General features: G+C 39.2%; 1 protein-coding gene across 1 annotated transcript in view; it reads left to right on the top strand.

Moving 5' to 3' along the window:
• LOC135510164 (kinesin-like protein KIF1C) overlaps nucleotides 1-23,285 on the top strand; it is a 108,643-nt gene that overhangs the window by 37,071 nt on the left and 48,287 nt on the right. Inside the window, 4 exon segments of the mRNA XM_064930949.1 lie at nucleotides 15,430-15,541; nucleotides 19,223-19,410; nucleotides 19,412-19,470; nucleotides 21,062-21,140. Of these exon segments, the coding sequence (XP_064787021.1) occupies nucleotides 15,430-15,541; nucleotides 19,223-19,410; nucleotides 19,412-19,470; nucleotides 21,062-21,140 (438 nt within the window).

Raw genomic sequence — 23,285 nt, 5'->3', positions numbered from 1 at the left:
TACTACAGGAACCATTCTGGCTCAGATCAGGTTACTATATATACTATAGTATTACAACAGGAACCATTCTGGCTCAGATCAGGTTACTATATATACTATACTATTACTACAGGAACCATTCTGGCTCAGATCAGGTTACTATATATACTATACTATTACTACAGAAACAGGAACCATTCTGGCTCAGATCAGGCTACTATATATACTATACTATTACAACAGGAACCATTCTGGCTCAGATCAGGCTACTATATATACTATACTATTACTACAGGAACCATTCTGGCTCAGATCAGGTTACTATACTATACTATACTATTACTACAGAAACAGGAACCATTCTGGCTCAGATCAGGCTACTATATATACTATACTATTACTACAGGAACCATTCTGGCTCAGATCAGGTTACTATATATACTATACTATTACTACAGGAACCATTCTGGCTCAGATCAGGCTACTATATATACTATACTATTACAACAGGAACCATTCTGGCTCAGATCAGGCTACTATATATACTATACTATTACTACAGGAACCATTCTGGCTCAGATCAGGCTACTATATATACTATACTATTACTACAGGAACCATTCTGGCTCAGATCAGGTTACTATATATACTATACTATTACTACAGGAACCATTCTGGCTCAGATCAGGCTACTATATATACTATACTATTACTACAGGAACCATTCTGGCTCAGATCAGGCTACTATATATACTATACTATTACTACAGGAACCATTCTGGCTCAGATCAGGCTACTATATATACTATACTATTACTACAGGAACCATTCTGGCTCAGATCAGGCTACTATATATACTATACTATTACTACAGGAACCATTCTGGCTCAGATCAGGCTACTATATATACTATACTATTACTACAGGAACCATTCTGGCTCAGATCAGGCTACTATATATACTATACTATTACTACAGGAACCATTCTGGCTCAGATCAGGCTACTATATATACTATACTATTACTACAGAAACCATTCTGGCTCAGATCAGGCTACTATATATACTATACTATTACTACAGGAACCATTCTGGCTCAGATCAGGCTACTATATATACTATACTATTACTACAGAAACAGGAACCATTCTGGCTCAGATCAGGCTACTATATATACTATACTATTACTACAGGAACCATTCTGGCTCAGATCAGGTTACTATATATACTATACTATTACTACAGGAACCATTCTGGCTCAGATCAGGCTACTATATATACTATACTATTACTACAGGAACCATTCTGGCTCAGATCAGGTTACTATATATACTATACTATTACTACAGGAACCATTCTGGCTCAGATCAGGTTACTATATATACTATACTATTACTACAGAAACAGGAACCATTCTGGCTCAGATCAGGCTACTATATATACTATACTATTACTACAGGAACCATTCTGGCTCAGATCAGGTTACTATATATACTATACTATTACTACAGAAACAGGAACCATTCTGGCTCAGATCAGGCTACTATATATACTATAGTATTACTACAGGAACCATTCTGGCTCAGATCAGGCTACTATATATACTATAGTATTACTACAGGAAGGAACCATTCTGGCTCAGATCAGGCTACTATATATACTATACTATTACTACAGGAACCATTCTGGCTCAGATCAGGCTACTATATATACTATACTATTACTACAGAAACAGGAACCATTCTGGCTCAGATCAGGCTACTATATATACTATACTATTACTACAGGAACCATTCTGGCTCAGATCAGGCTACTATATATACTATACTATTACAACAGGAACCATTCTGGCTCAGATCAGACTACTATATATACTATACTATTACTACAGGAACCATTCTGGCTCAGATCAGACTACTATATATACTATACTATTACTACAGGAAACCATTCTGGCTCAGATCAGGTTACTATATATACTATACTATTACTACAGAAACCATTCTGGCTCAGATCAGGTTACTATATATACTATACTATTACTACAGAAACAGGAACCATTCTGGCTCAGATCAGGCTACTATATATACTATACTATTTACAACAGAAACCATTCTGGCTCAGATCAGGCTACTATATATACTATACTATTACTACAGGAACCATTCTGGCTCAGATCAGGTTACTATATATACTATACTATTACTACAGAAACAGGAACCATTCTGGCTCAGATCAGGCTACTATATATACTATACTATTACTACAGGAACCATTCTGGCTCAGATCAGGCTACTATATATACTATACTATTACTACAGGAACCATTCTGGCTCAGATCAGGCTACTATATATACTATACTATTACAACAGGAACCATTCTGGCTCAGATCAGGTTACTATATATACTATACTATTACTACAGGAACCATTCTGGCTCAGATCAGGTTACTATATATACTATACTATTACTACAGAAACAGGAACCATTCTGGCTCAGATCAGGCTACTATATATACTATACTATTACTACAGAAACCATTCTGGCTCAGATCAGGTTACTATATATACTATACTATTACTACAGAAACAGGAACCATTCTGGCTCAGATCAGGCTACTATATATACTATACTATTACTACAGGAACCATTCTGGCTCAGATCAGGCTACTATATATACTATATTATTACTACAGAAACAGGAACCATTCTGGCTCAGATCAGGCTACTATATATACTATACTATTACTACAGGAACCATTCTGGCTCAGATCAGGCTACTATATATACTATACTATTACTACAGGAACCATTCTGGCTCAGATCAGGTTACTATATATACTATACTATTACTACAGAAACCATTCTGGCTCAGATCAGGCTACTATATATACTATACTATTACAACAGAAACCATTCTGGCTCAGATCAGGCTACTATATATACTATACTATTACTACAGGAACCATTCTGGCTCAGATCAGGTTACTATATATACTATACTATTACTACAGGAACCATTCTGGCTCAGATCAGGCTACTATATATACTATACTATTACAACAGGAACCATTCTGGCTCAGATCAGGCTACTATATATACTATACTATTACTACAGAAACAGGAACCATTCTGGCTCAGATCAGGCTACTATATATACTATACTATTACTACAGGAACCATTCTGGCTCAGATCAGGTTACTATATATACTATACTATTACTACAGGAACCATTCTGGCTCAGATCAGGCTACTATATATACTATACTATTTACAGAAACAGGAACCATTCTGGCTCAGATCAGGCTACTATATATACTATACTATTACTACAGGAACCATTCTGGCTCAGATCAGGCTACTATATATACTATACTATTACTACAGAAACAGGAACCATTCTGGCTCAGATCAGGCTACTATATATACTATACTATTACTACAGGAACCATTCTGGCTCAGATCAGGTTACTATATATACTATACTATTACTACAGGAACCATTCTTGCTCAGATCAGGCTACTATATATACTATACTATTACTACAGGAACCATTCTGGCTCAGATCAGGTTACTATATATACTATACTATTACAACAGGAACCATTCTGGCTCAGATCAGGCTACTATATATACTATACTATTACTACAGGAACCATTCTGGCTCAGATCAGGCTACTATATATACTATACTATTACTACAGGAACCATTCTGGCTCAGATCAGGCTACTATATATACTATTACTACAGAAACCATTCTGGCTCAGATCAGGCTACTATATATACTATACTATTACAACAGAAACCATTCTGGCTCAGATCAGGCTACTATATATACTATACTATTACTACAGGAACCATTCTGGCTCAGATCAGGTTACTATATATACTATACTATTACTACAGGAACCATTCTGGCTCAGATCAGGCTACTATATATACTATACTATTACAACAGGAACCATTCTGGCTCAGATCAGGCTACTATATATACTATACTATTACTACAGAAACAGGAACCATTCTGGCTCAGATCAGGCTACTATATATACTATACTATTACTACAGGAACCATTCTGGCTCAGATCAGGTTACTATTTATACTATACTATTACTACAGGAACCATTCTGGCTCAGATCAGGCTACTATATATACTATACTATTACTACAGAAACAGGAACCATTCTGGCTCAGATCAGGCTACTATATATACTATACTATTACTACAGGAACCATTCTGGCTCAGATCAGGCTACTATATATACTATACTATTACTACAGAAACAGGAACCATTCTGGCTCAGATCAGGCTACTATATATACTATACTATTACTACAGGAACCATTCTGGCTCAGATCAGGTTACTATATATACTATACTATTACTACAGGAACCATTCTGGCTCAGATCAGGCTACTATATATACTATACTATTACTACAGGAACCATTCTGGCTCAGATCAGGTTACTATATATACTATACTATTACTACAGGAACCATTCTGGCTCAGATCAGGTTACTATATATACTATACATTACTACAGGAACCATTCTGGCTCAGATCAGGTTACTATATATACTATACTATTACTACAGGAACCATTCTGGCTCAGATCAGGCTACTATATATACTATACTATTACTACAGGAACCATTCTGGCTCAGATCAGGTTACTATATATACTATACTATTACTACAGGAACCATTCTGGCTCAGATCAGGTTACTATATATACTATACTATTACTACAGAAACAGGAACCATTCTGGCTCAGATCAGGCTACTATATATACTATACTATTACTACAGGAACCATTCTGGCTCAGATCAGGTTACTATATATACTATACTATTACAACAGGAACCATTCTGGCTCAGATCAGGTTACTATATATACTATACTACAGAAACAGGAACCATTCTGGCTCAGATCAGGCTACTATATATACTATACTATTACTACAGGAACCATTCTGGCTCAGATCAGGCTACTATATATACTATACTATTACTACAGAAACAGGAACCATTCTGGCTCAGATCAGGCTACTATATATACTATACTATTACTACAGGAACCATTCTGGCTCAGATTAGGCTACTATATATACTATACTATTACTACAGAAACAGGAACCATTCTGGCTCAGATCAGGCTACTATATATACTATACTATTACTACAGGAACCATTCTGGCTCAGATCAGGTTACTATATATACTATACTATTACTACAGGAACCATTCTGGCTCAGATCAGGCTACTATATATACTATACTATTACTACAGGAACCATTCTGGCTCAGATCAGGTTACTATATATACTATACTATTACTACAGGAACCATTCTGGCTCAGATCAGGCTACTATATATACTATACTATTACTACAGAAACAGGAACCATTATGGCTCAGATCAGGCTACTATATATACTATACTATTACTACAGGAACCATTCTGGCTCAGATCAGGTTACTATATATACTATACTATTACTACAGGAACCATTCTGGCTCAGATCAGGCTACTATATATACTATACTATTACTACAGGAACCATTCTGGCTCAGATCAGGTTACTATATATACTATACTATTACTACAGAAACCATTCTGGCTCAGATCAGGCTACTATATATACTATAGTATTACTACAGGAACCATTCTGGCTCAGATCAGGCTACTATATATACTATACTATTACTACAGAAACAGGAACCATTCTGGCTCAGATCAGGCTACTATATATACTATACTATTACTACAGGAACCATTCTGGCTCAGATCAGGCTACTATATATACTATACTATTACTACAGAAACAGGAACCATTCTGGCTCAGATCAGGCTACTATATATACTATACTATTACTACAGGAACCATTCTGGCTCAGATCAGGTTACTATATATACTATACTATTACTACAGGAACCATTCTGGCTCAGATCAGGCTACTATATATACTATACTATTACTACAGGAACCATTCTGGCTCAGATCAGGTTACTATATATACTATACTATTACTACAGGAACCATTCTGGCTCAGATCAGGCTACTATATATACTATACTATTACTACAGGAACCATTCTGGCTCAGATCAGGTTACTATATATACTATACTACAGAAACAGGAACCATTCTGGCTCAGATCAGGCTACTATATATACTATACTATTACTACAGGAACCATTCTGGCTCAGATCAGGTTACTATATATACTATACTATTACTACAGAAACCATTCTGGCTCAGATCAGGCTACTATATATACTATACTATTACTACAGGAACCATTCTGGCTCAGATCAGGCTACTATATATACTATACTATTACTACAGAAACAGGAACCATTCTGGCTCAGATCAGGCTACTATATATACTATACTATTACTACAGGAACCATTCTGGCTCAGATCAGGCTACTATATATACTATACTATTACTACAGAAACAGGAACCATTCTGGCTCAGATCAGGCTACTATATATACTATACTATTACTACAGGAACCATTCTGGCTCAGATCAGGTTACTATATATACTATACTATTACTACAGGAACCATTCTGGCTCAGATCAGGCTACTATATATACTATACTATTACTACAGGAACCATTCTGGCTCAGATCAGGTTACTATATATACTATACTATTACTACAGGAACCATTCTGGCTCAGATCAGGTTACTATATATACTATACTATTACTACAGAAACAGGAACCATTCTGGCTCAGATCAGGCTACTATATATACTATACTATTACTACAGGAACCATTCTGGCTCAGATCAGGTTACTATATATACTATACTATTACAACAGGAACCATTCTGGCTCAGATCAGGCTACTATATATACTATATTATTACTACAGAAACAGGAACCATTCTGGCTCAGATCAGGCTACTATATATACTATACTATTACAACAGGAACCATTCTGGCTCAGATCAGGCTACTATATATACTATACTATTACTACAGGAACCATTCTGGCTCAGATCAGGCTACTATATATACTATACTATTACTACAGGAACCATTCTGGCTCAGATCAGGCTACTATATATACTATTACTACAGAAACCATTCTGGCTCAGATCAGGCTACTATATATACTATACTATTACAACAGAAACCATTCTGGCTCAGATCAGGCTACTATATATACTATACTATTACTACAGGAACCATTCTGGCTCAGATCAGGTTACTATATAGACTATACTATTACTACAGGAACCATTCTGGCTCAGATCAGGCTACTATATATACTATACTATTACAACAGGAACCATTCTGGCTCACATCAGGCTACTATATATACTATACTATTACTACAGAAACCATTCTGGCTCAGATCAGGCTACTATATATACTATACTATTACTACAGGAACCATTCTGGCTCAGATCAGGCTACTATATATACTATACTATTACTACAGAAACAGGAACCATTCTGGCTCAGATCAGGCTACTATATATACTATACTATTACTACAGGAACCATTCTGGCTCAGATCAGGCTACTATATATACTATACTATTACTACAGAAACAGGAACCATTCTGGCTCAGATCAGGCTACTATATATACTATACTATTACTACAGGAACCATTCTGGCTCAGATCAGGTTACTATATATACTATACTATTACTACAGGAACCATTCTGGCTCAGATCAGGCTACTATATATACTATACTATTACTACAGGAACCATTCTGGCTCAGATCAGGTTACTATATATACTATACTATTAGAAACAGGAACCATTCTGGCTCAGATCAGGCTACTATATATACTATACTATTACTACAGGAACCATTCTGGCTCAGATCAGGTTACTATATATACTATACTATTACTACAGAAACCATTCTGGCTCAGATCAGGCTACTATATATACTATACTATTACTACAGGAACCATTCTGGCTCAGATCAGGCTACTATATATACTATACTATTACTACAGAAACAGGAACCATTCTGGCTCAGATCAGGCTACTATATATACTATACTATTACTACAGGAACCATTCTGGCTCAGATCAGGCTACTATATATACTATACTATTACTACAGAAACAGGAACCATTCTGGCTCAGATCAGGCTACTATATATACTATACTATTACTACAGGAACCATTCTGGCTCAGATCAGGTTACTATATATACTATACTATTACTACAGGAACCATTCTGGCTCAGATCAGGCTACTATATATACTATACTATTACTACAGGAACCATTCTGGCTCAGATCAGGTTACTATATATACTATACTATTACTACAGGAACCATTCTGGCTCAGATCAGGTTACTATATATACTATACTATTACTACAGAAACAGGAACCATTCTGGCTCAGATCAGGCTACTATATATACTATACTATTACTACAGGAACCATTCTGGCTCAGATCAGGTTACTATATATACTATACTATTACTACAGGAACCATTCTGGCTCAGATCAGGCTACTATATATACTATATTATTACTACAGAAACAGGAACCATTCTGGCTCAGATCAGGCTACTATATATACTATACTATTACAACAGGAACCATTCTGGCTCAGATCAGGCTACTATATATACTATACTATTACTACAGGAACCATTCTGGCTCAGATCAGGCTACTATATATACTATACTATTACTACAGGAACCATTCTGGCTCAGATCAGGCTACTATATATACTATTACTACAGAAACCATTCTGGCTCAGATCAGGCTACTATATATACTATACTATTACTACAGGAACCATTCTGGCTCAGATCAAAATACTATATATACTATACTATTACTACAGGAACCATTCTGGCTCAGATCAGGCTACTATATATACTATACTATTACTACAGGTACCATTCTGGCTCAGATCAGGTTACTATATATACTATACTATTACTACAGGTACCATTCTGGCTCAGATCAGGTTACTATTTATACTATACTATTACTACAGGAACCATTCTGGCTCAGATCAGGCTACTATATATACTATACTATTACTACAGAAACAGGAACCATTCTGGCTCAGATCAGGCTACTATATATACTATACTATTACTACAGGAACCATTCTGGCTCAGATCAGGCTACTATATATACTATACTATTACTACAGGAACCATTCTGGCTCAGATCAGGCTACTATATATACTATACTATTACTACAGAAACCATTCTGGCTCAGATCAGGCTACTATATATACTATACTATTACTACAGGAACCATTCTGGCTCAGATCAGGTTACTATATATACTATACTATTACTACAGGAACCATTCTGGCTCAGATCAGGCTACTATATATACTATACTATTACTACAGGAACCATTCTGGCTCAGATCAGGTTACTATATATACTATACTATTACTACAGGAACCATTCTGGCTCAGATCAGGTTACTATATATACTATAGTATTACTACAGGAACCATTCTGGCTCAGATCAGGTTACTATATATACTATACTATTACTACAGGAACCATTCTGGCTCAGATCAGGCTACTATATATACTATACTATTACTACAGGAACCATTCTGGCTCAGATCAGGTTACTATATATACTATAGTATTACAACAGGAACCATTCTGGCTCAGATCAGGTTACTATATATACTATACTATTACTACAGAAACAGGAACCATTCTGGCTCAGATCAGGCTACTATATATACTATACTATTACTACAGGAACCATTCTGGCTCAGATCAGGTTACTATATATACTATACTATTACTACAGAAACAGGAACCATTCTGGCTCAGATCAGGCTACTATATATACTATACTATTACTACAGGAACCATTCTGGCTCAGATCAGGTTACTATATATACTATACTATTACAACAGGAACCATTCTGGCTCAGATCAGGCTACTATATATACTATATTATTACTACAGAAACAGGAACCATTCTGGCTCAGATCAGGCTTCTATATATACTATACTATTACAACAGGAACCATTCTGGCTCAGATCAGGCTACTATATATACTATACTATTACTACAGAAACAGGAACCATTCTGGCTCAGATCAGGTTACTATATATACTATACTATTACTACAGAAACAGGAACCATTCTGGCTCAGATCAGGCTTCTATATATACTATACTATTACAACAGGAACCATTCTGGCTCAGATCAGGCTACTATATATACTATACTATTACTACAGGAACCATTCTGGCTCAGATCAGGCTACTATATATACTATACTATTACTACAGGAACCATTCTGGCTCAGATCAGGCTACTATATATACTATTACTACAGGAACCATTCTGGCTCAGATCAGGCTACTATATATACTATACTATTACTACAGGAACCATTCTGGCTCAGATCAGGTTACTATATATACTATACTATTACTACAGGAACCATTCTGGCTCAGATCAGGTTACTATATATACTATAGTATTACTACAGGAACCATTCTGGCTCAGATCAGGCTACTATATATACTATACTATTACTACAGGAACCATTCTGGCTCAGATCAGGTTACTATATAGACTATACTATTACTACAGGAACCATTCTGGCTCAGATCAGGCTACTATATATACTATACTATTACAACAGGAACCATTCTGGCTCAGATCAGGCTACTATATATACTATACTATTACTACAGAAACAGGAACCATTCTGGCTCAGATCAGGCTACTATATATACTATACTATTACTACAGGAACCATTCTGGCTCAGATCAGGCTACTATATATACTATACTATTACTACAGGAACCATTCTGGCTCAGATCAGGCTACTATATATACTATACTATTACTACAGAAACAGGAACCATTCTGGCTCAGATCAGGTTACTATATATACTATACTATTACTACAGGAACCATTCTGGCTCAGATCAGGCTACTATATATACTATACTATTACTACAGAAACAGGAACCATTCTGGCTCAGATCAGGTTACTATATATACTATAGTATTACTACAGGAACCATTCATGCTCAGATCAGGTTACTATATATACTATAGTATTACTACAGGAACCATTCTGGCTCAGATCAGGTTACTATATATACTATACTATTACTACAGAAACAAGAACCATTCTGGCTCAGATCAGGTTACTATATATACTATACTATTACTACAGGAACCATTCTGGCTCAGATCAGGCTACTATATATACTATACTATTACTACAGGAACCATTCTGGCTCAGATCAGGCTACTATATATACTATACTATTACTACAGGAACCATTCTGGCTCAGATCAGGCTACTATATATACTATACTACAGAAACAGGAACCATTCTGGCTCAGATTGCTACTATATATACTATACTATTACTACAGGAACCATTCTGGCTCAGATAAACTACTATATATACTATACTATTACTACAGAAACCATTCTGGCTCAGATCAGGCTACTATATATACTATACTAGTTACTACAGGAACCATTCTGGCTCAGATCAGGCTACTATATATACTATACTATTACTACAGAAACAGGAACCATTCTGGCTCAGATCAGGCTACTATATATACTATACTGGCTCAGATCAGGTTACTATATATACTATACTATTACTACAGGAACCATTCTGGCTCAGATCAGGCTACTATATATACTATACTATTACTACAGAAACAGGAACTTTTCTGGCTCAGATCAGGCTACTATATATACTATAGTATTACAACAGGAACCATTCTGGCTCAGATCAGGTTACTATATATACTATACTATTACTACAGGAACCATTCTGGCTCAGATCAGGCTACTATATATACTATACTATTACTACAGGAACCATTCTGGCTCAGATCAGGCTACTATATATACTATACTATTACTACAGGAACCATTCTGGCTCAGATTGGTTACTATATATACTATACTATTACTACAGAAACCATTCTGGCTCAGATCAGGCTACTATATATACTATACTATTACTACAGGAACCATTCTGGCTCAGATCAGGTTACTATATATACTATACTATTACTACAGGAACCATTCTGGCTCAGATCAGGTTACTATATATACTATACTATTACTACAGGAACCATTAACTATTTTTTTTCTCATTTTGTCTGTCATAATTGAAGAGTTCCTATGATGAAAATTACAGGCCTCTCTCATCTTTTCAATTGGGAGAACTTGCACAAGTTGGTGGCTGACTAAATACTTTTTTGACCCACTGTATATTTACTAGTTGACTCACTGATTGGTATATTAATTAGTTGACTGACTGATTGGTATATTAACTAGTTGTCTGACTGATTGGTATATTAACTAGTTGACTGATTGATATATAAACTAGTTGACTGATTGATATATAAACTAGTTGACTGATTGGTATATTAACTAGTTGACTGATTGATATATAAACTAGTTGACTGATTGGTATATTAACTAGTTGACTGATTGATATATAAACTAGTTGATTGATTAATATATAAATTAGTTGACTGACTGATTGGTATATTAACTAGTATTCTGACTGATTGATATATTAACTAGTTGACTGACTGATTGATATATAAATTAGTTGACTAACTGATTGATATATAAACTAGTTGACTGACTGATTGATATATTAACTAGTTGACTGACTGATTGGTATATTAACTAGTTGACTGATTGATATATAAACTATTTGACTGATTGATTGGTATATTAACTAGTTGACTGACTGATTTGTATATTAACTAGTTGACTGATTGATATATAAACAAGTTGACTGACTGATTGGTATATTAACTAGTTGACTGATTGATTGGTATACATTTGTTGACTGACTGATTGATATATAAACTAGTTGACTGATTGGTATATTAACTAGTTGACTGACTGATTGGTATATTAACTAGTTGACTGATTGATTGGTATACATTTGTTGACTGACTGATAGATATATAAACTAGTTGATTGGCTGATTGGTATATTAACTAGTTGACTGACTGATTGATATTTAAACTAGTTGACTGACTGATTGGTATATTAACTAGTTGACTGACTGATTGGTATATTAACTAGTTGACTGACTGATTGGTATATTAACTAGTTGACTGATTGATATATAAACTAGTTGACTGACTGATTGGTATATTAACTAGTTGACTGACTGATTGGTATATTAACTAGTTGACTGATTGATATATAAACTAGTTGACTGACTGGTTGGTATATTAACTAGTTGACTGACTGATTGGTATATTAACTAGTTGACTGACTGATTGATATATTAACTAGTTGACTGACTGATTGATATATTAACTAGTTGACTGACTGATTGGTATATTAACTAGTTGACTGATTGATATATAAACTAGTTGACTGACTGATTGGTATATTAACTAGTTGACTGACTGATTGGTATATTAACTAGTTGACTGATTGATATATAAACTAGTTGACTGACTGATTGGTATATTAACTAGTTGACTGATTGATATATAAACTAGTTGACTGACTGATTGGTATATTAACAAGTTGACTGACTGATTGGTATATTAACTAGTTTGACTGATTGATATATTAACTAATTGACTGGCTGATCTGTATATTAACTAGTTGACTGACTGGTATATTAACTAGTTGACTGATTGATATATAAACTAGTTGACTGACTGATTGGTATATTAACTAGTTGACTGATTGATATATAAACTAGTTGATTGACTGATTGGTATATTAACTAGTTGACTGACTGATTGATATATAAACTAGTTGACTGACTGATTGGTATATTAACTAGTTGACTGACTGATTGGTATATTAACTAGTTGACTGATTGATATATAAACTAGTTGACTGATTGATATATAAACTAGTTGACTGATTGATATATAAACTAGTTGACTGATTGATATATAAACTAGTTGACTGATTGATATATTAACTAGTTGACTGATTGATATATAAACTAGTTGACTGACTGATTGGTATATTAACTAGTTGACTGACTTATTTGTAATTTAACTAGATGACTGAGTGATATATAAACTAGTTGACTGATTGATATATAAACTAGTTGACTGATTGATATATAAACTAGTTGCCTGACTGATTGGTATATTAACTGGTTGACTGATTTATATATAAACTAGTTAACTGACTGATTGGTATATTAACTAGTTGACTGATTGATATATAAACTAGTTGACTGATTGATATATAAACTAGTTGACTGATTGATATATAAACTAGTTGACTGACTGATTGGTATATTAACTAGTTGACTGATTGGTGTTTAACTAGCTAACTGACTGTTTGATGTATAAACTAGTTGACTGACTGATTGGTATATTAACTAGTTGACTGACTGATTGGTATATTAACTAGTTGACTGATTGATATATAAACTAGTTGACTGACTGATTGGTATATTAACTATTTGACTGATTGGTGTTTAAGCTAGCTAACTGACTGTTTGATGTATAAACTAGTTGACTGACTGATTGGTTTATTAAGTAGTTGACAGATTGGTATATTAACTAGTTTGCTGATTGATATATTAACTAATTGACTGGCTGATTTGTATATTAACTAGTTGACTGTCTGATTGGTATATTAACTAGTTGACTGATTGATATAACTAATTGACTGATTGATATATGAACAAGTTGACTGAATGATATATAAACTAGTTGACTGGCTGATTGGTATATTAACTAGTTGACTGTCTGATTGGTATATTAACTAGTTGACTGATTGATATGTAAACTAGTTGACTGATTGGTGTATTAACTAGTTGACTGATTGGTATATTAACTAGTTTGACTGATTGGTATATTAACTAGTTTACTGATTGGTATATTATCTAGTTGACTGATTGGTATATTATCTAGTTGACTGATGGTATATTGGTATATTAACTAGTTGACTGATTGGTATATTATCTAGTTGACTGATTGGTATATTAACTAGGTGACTGATTGGTATATTATCTAGTTGACTGATTGGTATATTAACTAGTTGACTGATTGGTATATTAACTAGTTGACTGATTGGTATATTAACTAGTTGACTGATTGACATATAAACTAGTTGACTGATTGGTATATTAACTAGTTGACTGATTGGTATATTAACTAGTTGACTGATTGGTATATTAACTAGTTAACTGATTGGTATATTAACTAGTTGACTGATTGACATATAAACTAGTTAACTGATTGATATATAAACTAGTTGACTGATTGGTATATTATCTGACTGATTGACTCATTGTGGTTTGATTTCAGGACTGTGGGGTGTGTGTGTGTTCATTGAGGGATTACTTGTTGATTGATACACTGATTGATTGGTATTGATTTCAGGACTGTGGGGTGTGTGTGTGTTCATTGAGGGATTACTTGTTGATTGATACACTGATTGGTATTGATTTCAGGACGGTGGCAGCAACAAATATGAATGAGACGTCTAGTCGTTCCCACGCCGTCTTCACCATCGTGTTCACACAGAAACGAAGAGACCAACTCACCAGCCTGGACACTGAGAAGGTACGAGTAAACACACAATAATAATCCATTATTGTTTGTCAGACAGACAGGGTGTGTTAGGTGTGTTTAGGTGTTGGTGTGAAACAGAGAGACCAACATCTCCCTGGACACGGAGAAGGAAGTAGGGAGGGGGGGTCTGGTATGAATGTACTGTAACTCTGGTGATGAGGAGGGGGGGGGCTGGTATGAATGTACTGTAACTCTGGTGATGAGGGGGGGGCTGGTAGGAATGTACTGTAACTCTGGTGATGAGGATGGGGGGGGGCTGGTAGGAATGTACTGTAACTCTGGTGATGAGGAGGAGGGGGGGCTGGTATGAATGAACTGTAACTCTGGTGATGAGGGGGGCTGGTATGAATGAACTGTAACTCTGGTGATGGGGGGGGCTGGTATGAATGTATTGTAACTCTGGTGATGAGGGGGGGGCTGGTATGAATGTACTGTAACTCTGGTGATGAGGGGGGGGCTGGTATGAATGTACTGTAACTCTCTGGTGATGAGGAGGGGGGGCTGGTATGAATGTACTGTAACTCTGGTGATGAGGGGGGGGCTGGTATGAATGAACTGTAACTCTGGTGATGAGGAGGGGGGGGCTGGTATGAATGTATTGTAACTCTGGTGATGGGGGGGGCTGGTATGAATGAACTGTAACTCTGGTGATGAGTGAGGGGGGGGCTGGTATGAATGTACTGTAACTCTGGTGAGGAGGGGGGGCTGGTATGAATGTACTGTAACTCTGGTGATGAGGAGGGGGGGCTGGTATGAATGTACTGTAACTCTGGTGATGAGGAGGGGGGGGGCTGGTATGAATGTACTGTAACTCTGGTGATGAGGGGGGGGCTGGTATGAATGAACTGTAACTCTGGTGATGAGGAGGGGGGGCTGGTATGAATGTATTGTAACTCTGGTGATGGGGGGGCTGGTATGAATGAACTGTAACTCTGGTGATGAGGGGGGGGCTGGTATGAATGAACTGTAACTCTGGTGATGAGGAGGGGGGCTGGTATGAATGTACTGTAACTCTGGTGATGAGGAGGGGGGGCTGGTATGAATGTACTGTAACTCTGGTGATGGGGGGGGGCTGGTATGAATGTACAGTAACTCTGGTGAGGAGGGGGGGGGCTGGTATGAATGTACTGTAACTCTGGTGATGAGGAGGGGGGGTCTGGTATGAATGTACTGTAACTCTGGTGAGGAGGGGGGGCTGGTATGAATGAACTGTAACTCTGGTGATGATGAATGTACTGGGGGGGGCTGGTATGAATGTACTGTAACTCTGGTGATGAGGAGGGGGGGGGGGTCTGGTATGAATGTATTGTAACTCTGGTTATGAGGGGGGGCTGGTATGAATGTATTGTAACTCTGGTGATGAGGGGGGGCTGGTATGAATGAACTGTAACTCTGGTGATGAGGAGGGGGGGTCTGGTATGAATGTACTGTAACTCTGGTTATGAGGGGGGGGCTGGTATGAATGTACTGTAACTCTGGTGATGAGGAGGGGGGTCTGGTATGAATGTATTGTAACTCTGGTGATGAGGGGGGGGCTGGTATGAATGTATTGTAACTCTGGTGATGGGGGGGGCTGGTATGAATGAACTGTAACTCTGGTGATGGGGGGGGGGCTGGTATGAATGTACTGTAACTCTGGTGATGGGGGGGGTCTGGTATGAATGAACTGTAACTCTGGTGATGGGGGGGGTCTGGTATGAATGTACTGTAACTCTGGTGATGAGGGGGGGGGCTGGTATGAATGTACTGTAACTCTGGTGATGGGGGGGGTCTGGTATGAATGTACAGTAACTCTGGTGATGAGGGGGGGGTCTGGTATGAATGTACTGTAACTCTGGTGATGAGGGGGGGTCTGGTATGAATGTACTGTAACTCTGGTGATGAGGGGGGTCTGGTATGAATGTACTGTAACTCTGGTGATGAGGAGGGGGGCTGGTATGAATGTACTGTAACTTTGGTGATGAGGGGGGGGGGTCTGGTATGAATGAACTGTAACTCTGGTGATGAGGAGGGGGGCTGGTATGAATGTACTGTAACTTTGGTGATGAGGGGGGGGCTGGTATGAATGTATTGTAACTCTGGTGATGGGGGGGGGGGGCTGGTATGAATGTACTGTAACTCTGGTGATGGGGGGGGGGCTGGTATGAATGTACTGTAACTCTGGTGATGGGGGGGGGGGGCTGGTATGAATGTACTGTAACTCTGGTGATGGGGGGGGGTCTGAATGTACTGTAACTCTGGTGATGAGGGGGGGGGGGGGTCTGAATGTACTGTAACTCTGGTGATGAGGGGGGGGGGGGGGGTCTGAATGTACTGTAACTCTGGTGATGGGGGGGGCTGGTATGAATGTACTGTAACTCTGGTGATGAGGGGGGGCTGGTATGAATGTATTGTAACTCTGGTGATGAGGTAGCCTGCTGCAACATCGCTGTCACACTCAGACCAGGGGGATTTCCTGTTGGAGAGAGAGACAGATCCATGACACCTCAATCACATTATAGCCAGCAGCATATCACCCTGCATACCACTGCTGGCTTGCTTCTGAAGCTAAGCAGGGTTGGTCCTGGTCAGTTCCTGGATGGGAGACCAGATGCTGCAGGAAGTGGTGTTGGAGGGCCAGTAGGAGGCACTGGTCTAAAAAAGGTCCCAATGAACCACTGCCCTGTGTAGGGGTGCCGTCTTTCTGGGATGGGGTGTTAAACAGGTGTCCAGACTCTCTGAGGTCATTAAAGATCCCATGACACTTATCGTAAGAGTACTCTGGGGTGTTAACCCCGGTGTCCTGACTCTCTGAGGTCACTAAAGATCCCATGGCACTTATCGTAAGAGTAGGGTGTTAAGGGGGCTGGTGTCCAGACTCTCTGGTCATTAAAGATCCTGGTGATGATGAATGTACTGTAACTCTGGTGATGGGGCATGGCACTTATCGTAAGAGTAGGGTGTTAACCCTGGTGTCCAGACTCTCTGAGGTCATTAAAGATCCCATGGAACTTATCGTAAGAGTAGGGGTGTTGGTATGGTGTCCTGACTCTCTGAGATCATTAAAGATCCCATGACACTTATCGTAAGAGTAGGGGTGGTATTAACCCTGGTGTCTTGGCTAAATTCTCAATCTGGCCCTCATACCATCATTAACCATGTTATTCTCACCAGGTCAGTCTGGTGGACCTAGAGAGGGGGGTTAGGTATTAACCATGTTATTCTCTCCAGGTCAGTAAGGTCAGTCTGGTGGACCTAGAGGTTAGGTATTAACCATGTTATTCTCTCCAGGTCAGTAAGGTCAGTCTGGTGGACCTAGAGGTTAGGTATTAACCATGTTATTCTCACCAGGTCAGTAAGGTCAGTCTGGTGGACCTAGAGGTTAGGTATTAACCATGTTATTCTCACCAGGTCAGTCTGGTGGACCTAGAGGGGGGGCTGGTTAGGTATTAACCATGTTATTCTCTCCAGGTCAGTAAGGTCAGTCTGGTGGACCTAGAGGTTAGGTATTAACCATGTTATTCTCTCCAGGTCAGTAAGGTCAGTCTGGTGGACCTAGAGGTTAGGTATTAACCATGTTATTCTCTCCAGGTCAGTCTGGTGGACCTAGAGGTTAGGTATTAACCATGTTATTCTCTCCAGGTCAGTCTGGTGGACCTAGAGGTTAGGTATTAACCATGTTATTCTCTCCAGGTCAGTAAGGTCAGTCTGGTGGACCTAGCTGGTAGTGAGGAGCTTAACTCGTCTGGTGATGAGGGGGGGGGGAATGCAAAGGGTTTGAGGTTGAAGGTCAGCTGGATCAACAGGGGGGCTGGTTAGTCTCTCACCACCCTGGGGAAGGTCATCTCTGCTCTGGCTGAAATGCAGAACAGTAAGAAGAGGGTCCGACTTCATCCCCTACAGAGACTCGGTCCTCACCTGGCTCCTGAAAGAGAACCTGGGTGCTGGTAGAGTCCTGCTAGACATTTCACACAACTTATTAATGGTATGAATGTACTGTAACCTGTTTGTTTTACACTGGGAAACTGTCACAAACACATTGAACAGTGTGTTATGAACAGCTCCCTTGGGAGGGATGGAGGGCAGAGGAGCTAGATGGAGAGAGTGAAGTAGGTCTATGTAACCATGATATAAACCTCTCTCTCTGTCAGGTGGTAACTGGTGGACAGAGGATGGATGGAGGGGAGGTCTATGTGATATATAAACCTCTCTCTCTGTCGGGTGGTAACTTTAACCAGGACAGAGGATGGATGGAGGAGGTCTATGTGATTAAATGTTACCTCTCTCTCTGTCAGGTGGTAACTTTAGGACAGAGGATGGATGGACCTAGAGGTTATGGTATATAAACCATCTCTATTCTGCCAGGTGGTAACTTTAGGTCAGAGGATGGACCTGGAGGGGAGGTCTATGTGAATATAAACCTATTCTCTGTCAGGTGGTAACTTTGGACAGAGGATGGATGGAGGGGAGGTCTATGTGATATTAAACCTCTCTCTCAGGTCAGGTCGTAACTTTAGGACAGAGGATGGATGGAGTCTGGGGAGGTCTATGTGATATATAAACCATGTTCTCTCTGTCAGGTGGTAAAGGTCAGTCTGGTGGATGGAGGGAGGTCTATGTGATATTAACCATGTTATTCTCTCCAGGTCAGTAACTTTAGGACAGAGGATGGATGGAGGGGAGGTTATGTGATATAGTAAACCTCTCTCTGGTGGTAGAGGTAGGTATTAACCAGGATTCTCTCCAGAGGATGGATGGAGGGGAGGTCTATGTGATATATAAATGTTATTCTCTCAGGTGTCAGGTGGTAACTTTAACCATGGATTCTCACCAGGATGGATGGGGGAGGTCTATGTGATATATAAATGTTATTCTCTCTCTGTGTCAGGTGGTAACTTTAGGACAGACCATGGATGGAGTAAGGGGGAGGTCTAGTGATATATAAACCTCTCTCTCTGTCAGGTGGTAACTTTAGGACAGAGGATGGATGGAGGGGAGGTCTATGTGATATATAAACCTCTCTCTCTGTCAGGTGGTAACTTTAGGACAGAGGATGGATGGAGGGGAGGTCTATGTGATATATAAACCTCTCTCTGAACCAGGTTAGACATTTACACAGAGGATGGATGGACTGGGACTGTCACAAACACATTGAACAGTGTGTTATGAAAGCTCCCTTGGGAGGGATGGAGGACAGAGGATGGATGGAGAGGAAGTAGGTCTATGTGATATATAAACCTCTCTCTGTGTCAGGTGGTAACTTTAGGACAGAGGATGGATGGAGGGAGGTCTATGTGATATATAAACCTCTCTCTCTGTCAGGTGGTAACTTTAGGACAGAGGATGGATGGAGGGGAGGTCTATGTGATATATAAACCTCTCTCTCTGTCAGGTGGTAACTTTAGGACAGAGGATGGATGGAGGGGAGGTCTATGTGATATATAAACCTCTCTCTCTGTCAGGTGGTAACTTTAGGACAGAGGATGGATGGAGGGGAGGTCTATGTGATATATAAACCTCTCTCTCTGTCAGGTGGTAACTCCAGGACAGCGATGATAGCAGCTCTCAGTCCAGCAGACATTAACTATGAAGAAACACTCAGTACACTCAGGTAGGTAAACACCTCCTCTCTCTCCCTCTCTGTCTCTATCCATTCAACCCTCCACATCAGTCTCAGTGTGTCTGTCTATCAGTCTCCATGTGTCTGTCTATCAGTCTCCATGTGTCTGTCTATCAGACTCCATGTGTCTGTCTATCAGTCTCCATGTGTCTGTCTATCAGTCTCCACGTGTCTGTCTATCAGTCTCCACGTGTCTGTCTATCAGTCTCCACGTGTCTGTCTATCAGTCTCCACGTGTCTGTCTATCAGTCTCCATGTGTCTGTCTATCAGTATCCATGTGTCTGTCTATCAGTCTCCATGTGTCTGTCTATCAGTCTCCATGTGTCTGTCTATCAGTCTCCATGTGTCTGTCTATCAGCCTCCATGTCTCTGTCTATCAGTCTCCATGTGTCTGTCTATCAGTCTCCATGTCTCTGTCTATCAGTCTCCATGTGTCTGTCTATCAGTCTCCATGTGTCTGTCTATCAGTCTCCATGTGTCTGTCTATCAGTCTTCATGTGTCTTTCTATCAGTCTCCACGTGTCTGTCTATCAGTCTCCACGTGTCTGTCTATCAGTCTCCACGTGTCTGTCTATCAGTCTCCATGTGTCTGTCTATCAGTCTCCATGTGTCTGTCTATCAGTATCCATGTGTCTGTCTATCAGTCTCCATGTGTCTGTCTATCAGCCTCCATGTCTCTGTCTATCAGTCTCCATGTGTCTGTCTATCAGTCTCCATGTCTCTGTCTATCAGTCTCAATGTGTCTGTCTATCAGTAACCATGTGTCTGTCTATCAGTCTTCATGTGTCTGTCTATCAGTCTTCATGTCTCTGTCTATCAGTCTCCATGTGTCTGTATATGAGTCTGTCTATCAGTCTCAATGTGTCTGTCTATCAGTCTCCATGTGTCTGTCTATCAGTCTCCATGTGTCTGTCTATCAGTCTCCATGTGTCTGTCTATCAGTCTTCATGTGTCTGTCTATCAGTCTTCATGTCTCGGTCTATCAGTCTCCATGTGTCTGTATATGAGTCTGTCTATCAGTCTCAATGTGTCTGTCTATCAGTCTCCATGTGTCTGTCTATCAGTCTCCATGTGTCTGTCTATCAGTCTCCATGTGTCTGTCTATCAGCCTCCATGTGTCTGTCTATCAGTCTCCATGTGTCTGTATATGAGTCTCCATGTGTCTGTCTATCAGTCTCCATGTGTATGTCTATCAGTCTCCATGTATGTATCTATCAGTCTCCATGTATGTATCTATCAGTCTCCATGTATGTATCTATCAGTCTCCATGTGTCTGTATATGAGACTCCATGTCTCTGTCTATCAGTCTCCATGTGTCTGTCTATCAGTCTCCATGTGTCTGTCTATCAGTCTCCATGTGTCTGTCTATCAGTCTCCATGTGTCTGTCTCAGTCTCCATGTGTCTGTCTATCAGTCTCCATGTGTCTGTCTATCAGTCTCCATGTGTCTGTCTATCAGTCTCCATGTGTCTGTCTATCAGTCTCCATGTGTCTGTCTATCAGCCTCCATGTGTCTGTCTATCAGTCTCAATGTGTCTGTATATCAGTCTCCACGTGTCTGTCTATCAGTCTCCATGTGTCTGTCTATCAGTCTCCATGTGTCTATCAGTCTTCATGTCTCTGTCTATCAGCCTCCATGTGTCTTTCTATCAGTCTCCATGTGTCTATCAGTCTCCACGTGCCTGTCTGTCGGTCTCCACGTGCCTGTCTGTCGGTCTCCACGTGCCTGTCTCTCGGTCTCCACGTGTCTTGTCTCGGTCTCCACGTGTCTGTCTGTCGGGCTCCACGTGTCTTGTCTGTCGGGCTCCACGTGTCTTGTCTGTCGGTCTCCACGTGCCTGTCTCTCGGTCTCCACGTGTCTTGTCTCGGTCTCCACGTGTCTGTCTGTCGGTCTCCACGTGTCTTGTCTCGCGGTCTCCACGTGTCTGTCTGTCGGTCAACACGTGCCTGTCTCTCGGTCTCCACGTGTCTTGTCTCGGTCTCCACGTGTCTGTCTGTCGGTCTCCACGTGTCTTATCTGTCGGTCTCCACGTGCCTGTCTGTCGGTCTCCACGTGTCTTGTCTCGCGGTCTCCACGTGTCTGTCTGTCAGTCTCCACGTGCCTGTCTCTCGGTCTCCACGTGTCTTGTCTCGGTC

The sequence above is a fragment of the Oncorhynchus masou genome, chromosome 23 (genome assembly GCF_036934945.1).
Source record: "Oncorhynchus masou masou isolate Uvic2021 chromosome 23, UVic_Omas_1.1, whole genome shotgun sequence".
In the NCBI taxonomy this organism is placed as follows: domain Eukaryota; kingdom Metazoa; phylum Chordata; class Actinopteri; order Salmoniformes; family Salmonidae; genus Oncorhynchus; species Oncorhynchus masou.
Note: the sequence above shows the minus strand (reverse complement) of the source record. Positions and strands in the feature narration are given on the sequence as shown.